Genomic DNA, 13,860 nt, shown 5'->3' with positions numbered 1-13,860 from the left:
TTGGCATATTTAATGCCTCTAACCTCTCCTCGTGGCTCTTGCCCTTCAGTTCTGGGAGCCACTTAGTAGCATGTCTTTGCACCTTTTCCAGTTTGTTGATGTGCTTCTTAAGATATGGGCACCACACAACTGCTGCATATTCTAGCTTTGGCCTAACAAAAGTCGTGAACAATTTCTTTAGTATATTGCCATCCATGTATTTAAAAGCAATTCTGAAGTTAGAAAGCGTGGCATAGGCTCCTCGCACAATATTCTTTATGTGGTCCTCAGGTGATAGTTTCTATCTAGAACCACCCCTAGATCTCTTTCTTTATCAGACTTCTTTAAAGATTTCTCACATAATATATAGGTTGTGTGGGGTCTATGTTCTCCTATTCCACATTCCATAACATGGCATTTATTAACATTAAATTCCATTTGCCAAGTGGCGCTCCATGTACTTATTTTGTCCAGGTCTTCTTGAAGGGCATTACAATCATCTAAGTTTCTTATCCTTCCTATTATCTTAGCATCAAAAGCAAACATGTTCATATAATTCTGTATACCAACTGGTAGATCATTTATGTAGATCATTTATGTAGACAATAAACATCACTGGTGTAAGAACTGAACCCTGTGGTACTCCACTTGTGACATTTCTCCAGTCCGATACATTGCCTCTGATCACAGCCCTCATTTTTCTATCAATCAGAAAATTTTTCATCCATGATAGAAGCTTACCTGTCACCCCTCCAATATTTTCCAGTTTCCAGAACAACCTCTTATGTGGAACTCTGTCGAAAGCCTTTTTTAGGTCCAGATAGATGCAGTCAACCCAACCATATCTTTCCTGTAATATCTCTGTGGCTTGATCATAGAAACTGAGTAAATTCGATACACAGGATCTTCTAGATCGAAAACCATACTGTTTGTCTGATATTATATCATTTCTCTCCAGGTGTTCTACCCATTTAGTTTTGATTAGCTTTTCCAATACTTTCACTATTACACTTGTCAATGATACAGGTCTATAATTGAGGGGGTCTTCCCTGCTGCCACTTTTGTAGATTGGAACTATGTTAGCCTGTTTCCACACGTCTGCTTCGATTCCTGTACACAGGGATGCCTGAAAGATCAGGTGAAGTGGAATGCTGAGCCCAGATGCACATTCTCTCAGAACCCATGGTGAAACTCCATCTGGGCCAGCTGCTTTGTTCTTACCGAGCTCCTTTAGCATATTTTCCACTTCATCTCTAGACACCTCTATCCGCTCTATGTTGTTCTCTGGAATTCTTATTGTCTGGTTCTCTGAAGATTTCATTTTGTACAAACACACTTTGGAACTTTTCATTTAATGTTTCACACATTTCCTTTTCATTTTCCGTGAATCTGTTTCCCATTTTCAACCTCTGGATATTATCCTTTACCTGCAATTTGTTGTTTATGAATTTGTAGAATAGGCCCGGTTCTGTTTTACATTTATCCGCTATCCCTTTTTCAAAATTTCTTTCTGCCTCTCTCCTTACTGCTGTATAGTTGTTTCTCGCATCTTTGTATCGCTGGTATGTTTGGGGGTTTGGCCTCTTCCTATACCGATTCCATTTTTGTGTCTTTTGGTCTCTTGCCCTCTCACAATTTCTGTCGAACCAATCCTGTTTTCTGGCCCTGCATCTCTGTTTTGGTATAAATTTTTTTGTGCCTTTATCATATATTTCACAAAACTTGACATACATCTCATTCACTTCCTTGCCTAGCATCAAGTCTGTCCAATTATACTCAATAAAAAAATTTCTAAGGTCACCATAATGTCCTCTCCTGAAGTCTGGTTTTTCAACTGCTTCAACCTCCTTATTTTCTTCCAGCTTATAACGCATTGCATACTTTATTCCCAAAAAGACATGGTCACTTTTACCCAAGGGAGGAAAGTACTGAATGTCAAGTATCTCTTCCTCCTTCCTGGTAAATATCAAATCTAGCATGGAGGGGACGTCCCCTTCCCTCATCCTCGTAGCTTGTTTAACATGTTGGTACAAGAATGTTTCCAGGATGAGGTCTACAAATTTACAGGTCCAAAAATCTTCTGTTTTAGCTTCATTTTTTGTGACAGTATGAAGTCTCTTGACAGTCTTTTCGCCACTTCCTTTCCCTGCGTAGGTTGTCTTTGGTCTCGGATCGTGTTGTGTTCTTTCTTGGCTCTTTCAGGACAGGCATCTTATGCCAAATACTGTTGCCTCATATTGTGCGGCGCTGGTGGAGCAGCTTCAGCTTGCATTCGGGGTGGATGTCACTTCGGCTCCATTTCGCAAGCTTTCTTGTGCTTTTTTCATTCTCCAGCCTGCTCATGCACCACCTGAGCCATCCTGGACCGGGTGCTCTCTTTTCTGTCATTTCTGTAAGAAAACAGAGGTGCTGAAAAATTATTATAAAATTTTCTTTTGCAGAGTGGTAGACGGTTGGAATAAGCTAAGTGAGAAGGTGGTGGAGGCCAAACTTGTCAGTAGTTTCAAAGTGTTATACGACAAAGAGTATTGGGAAGGTGGGACACCACAAGTGTAGCTCTCATCCTGTAACTACACTTAGGTATTTACACTTGGGTAATTACATGGAGGGAGGGAAGGGACAGCCTGGGGCTGATGGGTACAACTCCGCGATGGAGCAAATAGCCTCGCTCCATATAGTTCATTCAAGCGAGTACACACTAATTCGGATAAGTGAGCTCATACAGTAGTTATATAGTTATATATATAAAGTGTGAATACAGTATAATGACACAAGAATTGCAATTTTGTATTTTTTTAACCAAATAATATAGACACATCTTATTGACACAAATATATTTGAGCAATCCAATGTGCCACACATTTTATTATATAAACTTCTCTAAAACACACTATTGAATAGCAATAATGCAAAAATCGAGAAAAATCTAATAAAAAACAATGAAATATATAAGTAAAATGTATATTCGCGGCAACTCCTGTTTGAATAGTTGCCGCGAATATATTTTTTGCTGCTTGGCTGGTTCCAGTCAGCCACCCTGGGGTGATTGCTCGACCAATGCCAATGAATCGTGATTGTCATCGCGAGGCTTCTAGGCTTCCAGGCTTCACTGCGGCCAAACTAAGGCATATACATTTCCCCTCTTCCCCCTAAGATCATGGTATGCATTTTAACAATATTAGAAGGGAAGTTTTTTTAGAATTTTATTTTATGTGCACCTGGTTGTTGTGGTATAAACAGTGGCACAGCCGAGGGGTTAAAGGCACTATAGGAATAGCTTAGAAAGATTTCCATAGTTCTGGTCCCTAATGAATGATCTGCTGATTTGTATTTACAATATTGATTTTTAATTTATATTTCTATAAAATCAAATCTAATTTTTTTATTATCAGATATCAACAATTAGGTCAAAGAAAAAGAAAAAGAAAAGATCAAGAAGCCGCAGCAGCAGCAGCAGCAGCAGCTCTTCTGACTCGTCAGATTCATCTGATGTCAGTTCTGATTATAAATCAGAAAAGGATAAAAGGGGAACAAAGAAGACGAAAAAGAAGAAGAAGATAGGACACAAAAGAAGGCACTCGGTAACAAGCAGTGATTCCTCGGACGTCAACTCCACCTCCAGTTCTGAGGAAGAAAAGAAAAAAAGGAAGGTTAAAGCTAAGAAGGAAAAGAAGGCAAAGAAAAATGTAAGCTGTTAGTAAATTTTTGTGTGTGTGTATTGTTGTGAGAATAGAGTAAGGATGGTTGGGCAGAAGGTGGGTGAGCATGGCAGGTGTAAACAGTGCACGAGATATGGTAAGAGACAAATCTAAGTAACAGCTTTACAAAGAGGAAATAAATGCATCTGTTTGTACTGTAAGAGCTCAGTAATACTGTATACTGTATTACAATACTGTATACTGTAAGAACTCGGTAATCTGAATTCCAGTAACCAGAATGAATTTGTTTTCAAGTCAATGGAGGGTACAGCTGGGGTAAACAATGGAAGTAGCCAGGTCAATGGAGGGTACAGCTGGGGTAAACAATGGAAGTAGCCAGGTCAATGGAGGGTACAGCTGGGGTAAACAATGGAAGTAGCCAGGTCAATGGAGGGTACAGCTGGGGTAAACGATGGTAGTAGTTGGGTCAGTGGAGCGTACAGCTAGGGTAAACGACGGAAGTAGCCGGGTCAATGAAGGGTACAGCTGGGGTAAACAATGGAAGTAGCCAGATCAATGGTGGGAGCAATTGGATTGTGGTTAAAAAGAAAATTAAGATTTTTTTAATTTTTGGACATTCCTGGTAAGAAAGTTGGCAAACTTGAATGGGGTGGGCCCTATATAATATCAAACATAGAAAGCACTGTATATGATAATTCATGAGGTGCAATATATAACTAGTCTTATGAAAAGATAGGGTGCTGCAGTGGATGACTGGTGGAGTGTGGTACTGCTTGTTTTTGGTAGGAGCTTCTCGGTTGCTCCCAGAAGCTCTCTTGCTTAGGCGGCTTCTCACTTCCGAGTCATGTCAGCCATAGGAGCTGACAGGAACAGCTGTCCTGTGTGGCCTACCAGGGAGGGCCCAGAGCCAGAACCTGGCCCCCACCTCGTATTGGTGCAGAGAGCCAATGACTGTCACGATCACCCAAACTGAGAAAGCATCCAAAAAGTATGCAGAGCAATACCGGCAACTGTAAGATTCATAGAAAACAAAGCACTGCAACAGCCAGATGACTTGACAAACGATTCATTCAAAACAGTTTGATTCACTCTAACTCAAACCCCCTGCAGGTGGTGCAGTGAGCTCCAGGCTTCCACCCCAGTCAGTACTTTTTTTTTTTTTTTTAATGGTTTAGACCTCCCTGAGTTGCTGGCCATGAGCAAATCCCACTTCTTTCCAAATATTAGTGACATCCATCCTGTGAATTGTCCTGTGGGTGCTATTTGCTTGTGTAATGTTCCTAACCTTTAGTATTTGCATTGACTTGATCTGCATATTTTCTAAGAACTGCATGTATTTAGGCCTTAAACGTCAGGGCTGCCCTTCCCTAGGTGCTCGTTTAGCATTGTGACTTGTCTGGTGTGTTTGGGAGCTCAACCCTAAGATGCCTGGCCAGCAGGGTGGAGAGCCTCGCCCTGGGTAGTGCATGAGCTGTTGACTCCTCTGCAGGGAACTGTGGTTAGGGGCATTCAGTTTGTCCTCTTGTCGGGTGCACTAGAAGTAGCATGCTTACTCATACAGAACTGTTGATGCCCTTTGTAACAAAATTCATTCTATAGACTGCATTTAGTGACAGTTCTTTTGGAGAGGCATGCCTGGGTGTCCTGATTGGTTAGTCGTCTTCACGTCCTGGCAACTTCCCTGTGGGTCTGCAGTGTCTCATAATGGATACCCATTGAGCCTGCATTCACTATATGCAAGCTGGAGGGATGTTCATGCGAGCCAATGATTGTTCTTTGTCTCCATCATGCTGCCTGCATAGTCGGTTTCAGTTTTGACCCCTGAGGTGGTAAAATTGGGTCTTCATATTTCTTATGAAGTCTTTCCTAATCTACATGTCTGGAGTTTCTAGCAGCTATATCTATTGTGACATCAGTGTGAGGGTTTCTTAGTGCTTCTTTCACCTCTCTCTCTTTGTCCTGTTTCTTCTGTGTGTGTGTGTGTTTCGTTGGTCTTTTTCTTTTTCTCTCTCGTTGTTTGTTGATCAGCATAACATGCCTAATACTGTTGCCTGTTGTTCGGCTTTGTCGGAGTCACTCTTGTTGGCGTTCAGCATTGACCCTTCCTCGGCTCTGTTTCACAGACTATCTCGTGCTTTCTTTCACCTCCAGCTGGCTCTTCCTCCATCTGAGGCATCTTGGTCTCCAATTAAGGTGCTTGTGTTCTTTCCTTCCTTTTGTTGACACTTGCCACTTCGGTAATCTTGAGGTTATCTTGAAATGATTTCGGGGCTTTTAGTGTCCCCGCGGCCCGGTCCTCGACCAAGCCTCCACCCCCAGCAAGCAGCCTGTGACAGCTGACAAACTCCCAGGTACCTATTTACTGCTAGGTAGCAGGGGCATCAGGGTGAAAGAAACTCTGCCCATCGTTTCTCGCCGGCACCCGGGACCACAGGATCACGCGTCCAGTGTTCTGTCCGCTCAGCTACCAGCTGCCTGGCCGGCTGCCTGCCTGGCCGGCTGCCTGCCTGGCTGGCTGCCTGGCTATGGTATGAGATGTCCTTTTTAAGGTGCTGATTTTGTTAGCCCATTCCACCCCTGTTTTGGGTCATGAAGCTTCATTATCTCCTCTGAATATGTAGATTCTGTTCTTTTGGCCCTGGAGGCCAGTTTCTCTGATTGCTGCTTTCTCTTTTCTGGCAAAGAATGAATCGGTTGGTTTCTGGAGTGGTCACTCGGTGATTGATGCTTGGTTTGTGTGACTGGAGGTGCATCATTTATTTTATCCCGTGCAGCGGTGTGTCGCTACCTGCTCTGCTTCAGCAGACACCCTGTTTGTTGATCTGGTGATTCGGTCTCTTGTTTCAAGGAACATTTATCCCTGGTTGTCCTTTGTGTCAATAAATTCTCATTTGCTATTGGACTACTCTCTGGTCCATGTGGTTCATGCCTTTGGTTGCAGTGATTTCTACCATGCCATGGGCTGTTCTTTGGCTCCGTCAGATTCCTGGTGACTAGTGTAGTTGCCACTCTCCTCCTTGGTGAGTCCCATTTTCCATCTGTTCTGTTAGATAGCTTCAAGAGAGACTTCCAGAAACCCAGCATTGAATGTAATGAAATGTCTCTTTCTGGTAGAGCCTTGATAGCTTCCCAAGTTTCTCCTCTTCCCTACCAGGTGCACCAGTTCTTGGTTAATCAGCTCCAGATTGGCTCCTCTCTCTTGAGGTCATCTTGAGATGATTTCGAGGCTTAGCGTCCCCGCAGCCCGGTCCACGACCAGGCCTCCTTTTTTGTTACACACCCCCAGGAAGCAGCCCGTAGCCGCTGTCTAACTCCCAGGTACCTATTTACTGCTAGGTGAACAGGGGGCATCAGGCTGAAAGAAACTTTGCCCGTTTGTTTCCGTCTCCACCAGGGCTCGAACCTGGGACCTCAGGACTACGAATCTGAAGTGCTGTCCACCCAGCTGTCAGGCCCTTAATGGCTAATGGATGGGGTGAAAACATAAAGCTCCTGAGGCACTATATGTTGGTAGCCATTTACACGGGGGATCATGCTAGTTTTGAGTAAACCAATTGGTTTTAAAAGAATTATTTGCAGAGTTGTTTGGCTGTTTTGGTGCTTTATTTTCTGTGAATCTTGCAGTTGTGTGTATTGTTTTGCTTACTCTCAGGCATTGGGTGAGTAACAATGCCCAGCTCTTTACTGTCTCAGTGAGGATGGGGGGGGGGCAGGTTGTGGCTCTGGGTCCTGGTAAGCCAAATATGACTCCTATGGCTGATGTGACTTGGTAGTTATCCTGCCACCTCAGTGGGATAGCTCCTTGGAGCCACCGAGGCCCTACCAGAAAGAGGTGTGTCATTACATTCAACGCTTGGTTTATCCTTGATGTTATATAGTGTGAATGATGTAACGAATAAATGAGTGATGTTATTTTTGTAATATCTCTAACATTTTTTTGCGATTATTCACTTTTATTACACACAGAAATCACAATTGGGTGATGCATCAAATGAACAAATCCACAAGGGCCGTGACGAGGATTCGAACCTGCGTCAGAGAGCCTCCCAGATGCTGCCTTAATCGACCGAGCTACAACATGGTCAAAAGGAGTTGAATCCTCGTCATGGCCCTTGTGGATTTGTTCATTCACTTTTATGTTTGGGGGGTGATGCCACCTCTACCCATGAAAGTGGGAAACAGGAAAGTTGTGACTATAAGTGTGTCTTGGAGTAATGTGCACTCTTCTGTATTTACAGTGAATTTTCTCTGTAACATAATTTTTTTATTTTGAACCCTCCTGGTGCATATTATTTTCATCAGTTTTATATTTTCTCAAAACATTATTGTATTTTTATTAGCATAAATAATAATATACATATTTGACCACCATAGCAGGACCTCCAGGATGGCTATTGGCATGTTCCTATCCATTTTGGTTTCAGAGACTTGCTGGTGTTCTGGACCATTCACACCTGCTACTGTCATGCACTCCCCTACTGGATAAATCTCATACCCAGAAATTAAACTAGATTCACTACTGTGGCTCTTCAGGTGCTCCTGTCTCGAGAGATCGGTGTCTGCCTGGTCGGATGACAGCCTCTTTTGGGCCTCCTTTGACTTTACCTGCTGGCCCTGGCTTGTGAGTTGGCATTGCTGAATAAGTTAGGCTTTGTTGTTACCTTACTTTGTGTTGATTCTGGCACTGGACTGGAATCTCTCAAACTCGAACTCTTCCTTGTGACTACAGACTGTTGGACACAGTTGCTCACAGCCTGACGTATGAATAACAGCCTGTTTGATCAGGTATCGTTTGGGGGTGTTTGTCAAGTTCTCTCTTGAACACTGTGAGAGGTCAGCCAGTTAGTCCCCTTATGTGTAGTGGAAGTGTGTTGAGCAGTCTCTGGCCTGTAATATTGATAGAGTTCTCTCTCAGAGTACCTATTGCACCTCTGTTTTTCAACAACAGATTTTCAAGCCCAATTTTATGCCTGAGATAAGTGGATTTATGCTTGCAAGGTGCTTGCAATATTCAAATTCCTTATCCATAATCCATGGATCATGCTCAAATTGGGTATCAAATAGCTCTCCTTATTGAAGATAATTTTGAGGCAATGGAGTGACTTGAATCACCAGGCGCTCTGGTGATTCCCAGATGCCTGCCTTAACAGATTCAACCATGATGGACTAAAAGTCAACCAACCCGGAATTCTACTGGATTCACCGAGACGTTCCGGAGGCCTTAAACTGGAGCCCAACATTCCAGTTTGGGGTCCCTCCAGAACCTCCCAGTTGATTTCCAGAACCCAGTCCAGAACCCCTCCAGAACATCCCAGTTGATCTCCAGAACCCCTTCAGTTGGTGTGTATACAAGTTATGGCAGACAGCCACTGTGAGCTGTCTGTCATAAGCATTGATGCAGATTGTACATCCTGTAGATATGCTAATTGATGTTACATTGCACATTAACATTGCAAAATAATAGTAATATTGTACATCAAACAAGTTAGTGAGAACACTACTTGGTGGTCCTTGTAATGGCAACAGTGCCTTGGAAAGGCTTTGAATGTTTAAGAATGGACTCTGTGTAGGCTCGGGTAAATTGCATGCTTCTTTTGTATCTTGCTAGTAGCAGTATGGCCAGGCTACAGGAGTGTTGCACACACACTTGTTGGTATGCTGTATTAGATCTGTTTCATGGCTACAATTTGACTGTTGATGACCATCTCTGCTCTTCCCAGAGGGGCAGCAGCAGTGGGTGCTATGGGATGCACAAGCATCTTTTCACTTGTTCAAAATATGTGCTGTGTAAATGCAGAATATTACTGCTCTTTGCAGACAGTGTGTCACAATAACGTGGCTGAAGAAATGATCACCAAACCACAACTCGGAAGACGGAGAAGCGACGACGTTTCTGTCCGTCCTGGACCATTATCAAGTTGTGTGAAACACTGTTGCTTGTTCATCTTCAGAGTTGTGGTTTGGTCATCATCACTCTGCCCTCACTACAGTGTCATGGTTATTTCCAATACAACATTTAGTGATCTTGCCTTAGGTAGCATCAATGTCTTTCCTGAAAGTGGCTTTTTCATATTAACTGAAAGCCTGATTTTTGTTGTTGCTAAAGAGAAATCATTATCACATGTTAATACGATAATGTCTACATATTTTGCAACTACTGTAATAGTGGAGTAACCAATTACTCCCTATGTAATAAATAGGGAGAACTCCCTATTTATTACATAGAGAGTTTGACTTAACCTTTCTTATATTTACCTTAAACTTTGACTTTACCTTTCATTAGGATAAACTTCCACAGTAACCAATTGTTGTGGAACCAATTACCGCTTAACGTGGTGGAGGTGGGGTCCCTCGATTGTTTCAAACGTGGGTTGGACATGTATATGAGTGGGATTGGGTGGTCATAAATAGGAGCTGCCTCGTATGGGCCAATAGGCCTTTTGCAGTTACCTTTGTTCTTATGTAACACAAACAGAAATGTAAATACAGACTTATAAGAAATCTTAAACAATCTCATTAATGATTCTTGTTAATAAGCCACTAATTGGATACCAACAAAGCTGCACATAAAGACTTATTAGACATGTTAGATGATCTTCTTAATAATTCTTGTTGGAAGACTACCATCTAAATACCAAGAGAGTGAGTTACCAATTCATCTCTGCAATACAGGCCAAAATGTACCCATTCTGAATCACTTTATTATTTTATTGTTAAGCAGAACTGCTTGAATATTTATTGTAATATATATTAAATTGCATAGCTCACTATATTTATTGCATTCCCAGAAAAAACACGATGTCAAAGAAAAGAAGAAGAAAAGCTCCAAGAAGACCAAGAAGAAAAAGAAGAAGAAAGAAGACAGTGATGATGACAGTGATGATAAGTTAAGCCCCAACAGAGATAAGAAGCACCGACACATGGAAGAGAAAAGGTGGGGAGATAGGAGCATATCCAGACGTGATAGAGATGAAGCGAAAACAAAAGATAGAGACATGAATCGCTCTCAAAATAAAGAGTCACAGAGACATAGGGCGAGAGAGAGTAGTAGGGACAATGAAGGAAGGAGAGGGCAGGATCATAGAAGAGAGAGAAGCAGGGATTATAGAAGGGAAGGGAGTGCAGAGAGAGAAAGATCAAGGGAAAAGAAAATGGAAAAAAGAAAGGAAAGAGATAAAAGTAATGATAGAGAGAGAAAGAGAAGGCATAGTTCACCCAGACACCCTGGAAATAAACGTGTAAGTAGAAGCAGGAGTAGGGAAAGAAGCAAAAGTAACGCAAGTAAAGCAAGAACAAGTAAACAAAGATTAACGGAGGAGGAAATGGAGATAAAGAGGCAAGAGATGATGGAGGCGGCAAAGAAACGAGACGAGGAAAGGAAACAGAATGTTCTGCGGTACGAAGAAGCAAGAAAGAAGGAAGAAAACATGGAAGAATCAGTGGAAAAGTTCATGAGGTAAATCTTGTATTGTATTAAGTACCATTAATTAATTAATTAATTAATTAATCTGCAACAGTTATATAGTACAAGCCTTTCATGGAATTATCAGATGGTATGAGAGAGTAAGAATGTCAGCTTAAGTACAAGTATGGAATTTGACGTGAAACTCTTATGAGAGAGTAATTTGTGTTTAACAACCATCATCTCTGAATAAACTGGTACTTGTTGCATAAACTATGGAAATGGAATATAGTTCTCATGAACTATATTCCATTTCTTCATAAGCCAAGTTATTTTGATACCCTGACTTGTATAGGAGGCAAGGTCCTCATACTCTACAGTACATTGGTGAGACTTTCTCGCACCCTAAGTAATCTTGACGGTGAGGTTCTTTTAACCACTGATGTGCCAAGTTTATTGTGAAATTTCCCCTGTGCGCATGAAATCAAGTGTTCCCCCCAAATTTTTTTTTCGTTGTAAAATGATAAATTCCCTTCCCTGATCATGACTATGTAAAAATAAATACCAAATTCCACTTACTTTGGATGTGGGGATGTGAACAAGGTACGCTCTGACCTCATCAGGGGCTGGTCGCCCGTGTATGAAGCTCCAAGACATGGTCGCGCGGGCCATTCAAGCACCGCGTGTTGCCACAAATATATTTTCAATTATTTGTTCTATGTATTTCCAATGCAGTTTTATTTATTTTTTTATCATATATGATGCATATTTGTGTCCTTTACAATATGTATACAGTAGAATGTTCATAATGTTCCATGGAACTGTGATACATGTGTCAGTAATGTGTCCGCAATAAATGTTTATTGTCGCAATACCACTTGTTAAAAATTCACTAAAATTACAATATGTACAGTTTCACACACTATTTACACAGTAACACACTGTATTACACACTCAGTACTTCGGAAGTGAGTAATAATCAACGAAGTAGTCCATGGTTCACAGCGCGCCTTCGCTCTCATTGCACCAGATACAGAGAGATTTTCGTTTACTGTTTCTTCGTTCTGTGTGCTTACACATAACGCACTCACGTGCACCCTTGGCTTTAGTACTTGTAGGTGGTATGTAGCCAAGCTTGTAAAGCATAATGTAGTATTGAAAAGATTATAGGAAAAGATCACTTTGTAAGGTTCCACACAGGAAGAGATTCAGCCACCCTCGAAGAGTGTCTGTCAGTCTGGAAGAGATTCTGGCATTCTGGAAGAAATTCAGCTAGCCTTAAAGAATGTCCGTCAGCCTGGAAGAGATTCAGCTATTCTTGAAAATATCTATGGAAAACACCACCATGAAAGCCGCTAACACTGTTCATCTATGCTACTTTTATCAGATGCATCATCACTGAATACAGAAAACGATTCGTCAATGTATCATCTATATAAATTGTATCGTCCTCATAAGTGCTGTATCACTTGCATCTGACCTTTGTGTTATGTCCTTATTGCGCCTAGCTTCACCAATAACAGGACCCTTATGTTCTTCAAACAATAAGGTTTGAATTTCACTGACAGGGCGCGATCTTTCAACACCGCGTCGGACAGGTGTTTGGGAGCCAGAGGTGAGTGCGCCACCCATTGTTACACACTCGGTATTAATCCAGCCAGCAGCCCTAGGGCATTCTGGGAAATTTTTCAAAGATGGCTGCCTCTCGCTGGAGGTCCTAAGAGTCTGTTTCATACACAACCAACTGCGCACACATTTTGAATGGGTACGAAAAAATCAGAGTTTTCTCGGTTAGCCCAGTCCAGTGGTTAACCTACCTTATTTAGGCAGGTGGTGTGGTAGAAGCCTTCATCTTTATTTCTCAGTTGGCTTAGCTTCACAGCAGTTTCCAGTAAACCTTTCTATCGATATGAAAGTTTATCATTCCTTTCCCAGTTCTTGGGGCATTTTCATTTTGTTAATGAACTATTGTTCTTACCTGTAACTCGGTCGTTCCCTTATGTATGACATGCCTCGGGTGTGGGTTATGTCTGCTGTAAAATAGGTGGGAAAGTACAAGAAAGTACTGGTCATGCATCTTTCACCATCACTTGATGTGTCTCAGACACCTCAGCTCTGGGTTGGGATTCATGACCAGTGCTCGCCAGGTCATCCAAGGTCAGTGTTCTGGACCATTCCATTGAGCACACAGTACATTGTACAAGTTTGCAGCTGTGTGACATACTCTGAGGAGGGTTTGGCTTCATCTGGGCTGTGTTCTGGCTCCATTCCAACTGCATCTCGGAGGTTCATTGCCTGAACTGCAATGGGGAGGATCACTTTGGTTCTTTACCCTTTGGAGCTGAACACTTTGAGAAGCTTGGTTTTTGAATTCTTGGGGTTTTGTTCTCCATGTGGTTCACTTGTAGTGCATGTCCAATGTTGTAATGAATGGGGTTACCTGTATCTCGCTTCCGTCCCATTTCCACAGAGTGGACCATTGATGACGTAATCTTCCATTGGGTCTGCAAGACATTCGGTTGCCCCAAGTTGGACCTCTTTACATTAATGTGGAACCAGCATCTTCCCTACTGTGTGGCTTCAATCCCTGATCATTAGGCTTACTTGGTAGATGACTTTCAACTGAACTTTTTGAGGAGGTGCATTACCTCTTTTTCCCTGGTTCAGTTTTTGCTTAGGGTCCTGTCCAGTCTGGAGTTGTACTGGGTGAACGTGATCTTTCTGGCTCCTTGGTGGCCAACTTGGCCTTGGTTTCCAGCTCCTCTAGTTTGGTGTCCAAACTCGAGCATTTTAATTCAGCTCCACCTTTATCAGTGGATC

The 13,860-nt window shown here is 42.2% G+C and overlaps 1 protein-coding gene across 3 annotated transcripts in view; it reads left to right on the top strand.

The window, feature by feature from the left end:
* The window catches only part of Cwc25 (CWC25 spliceosome associated protein homolog), a 73,348-nt gene that overhangs the window by 33,043 nt on the left and 26,445 nt on the right, over positions 1-13,860 (top strand). For all 3 annotated transcript variants that reach the window (XM_045732103.2, XM_045732102.2, XM_045732104.2), the window contains exons 5-6: positions 3,372-3,665; positions 10,427-11,094. In XM_045732103.2, coding sequence (XP_045588059.2) covers positions 3,372-3,665; positions 10,427-11,094 — 962 coding nt within the window. The remainder of the gene's footprint in view (positions 1-3,371; positions 3,666-10,426; positions 11,095-13,860) is intronic.

This window comes from Procambarus clarkii, chromosome 50, assembly GCF_040958095.1.
Source record: "Procambarus clarkii isolate CNS0578487 chromosome 50, FALCON_Pclarkii_2.0, whole genome shotgun sequence".
Lineage (NCBI taxonomy): Eukaryota > Metazoa > Arthropoda > Malacostraca > Decapoda > Cambaridae > Procambarus > Procambarus clarkii.
Note: the sequence above shows the minus strand (reverse complement) of the source record. Positions and strands in the feature narration are given on the sequence as shown.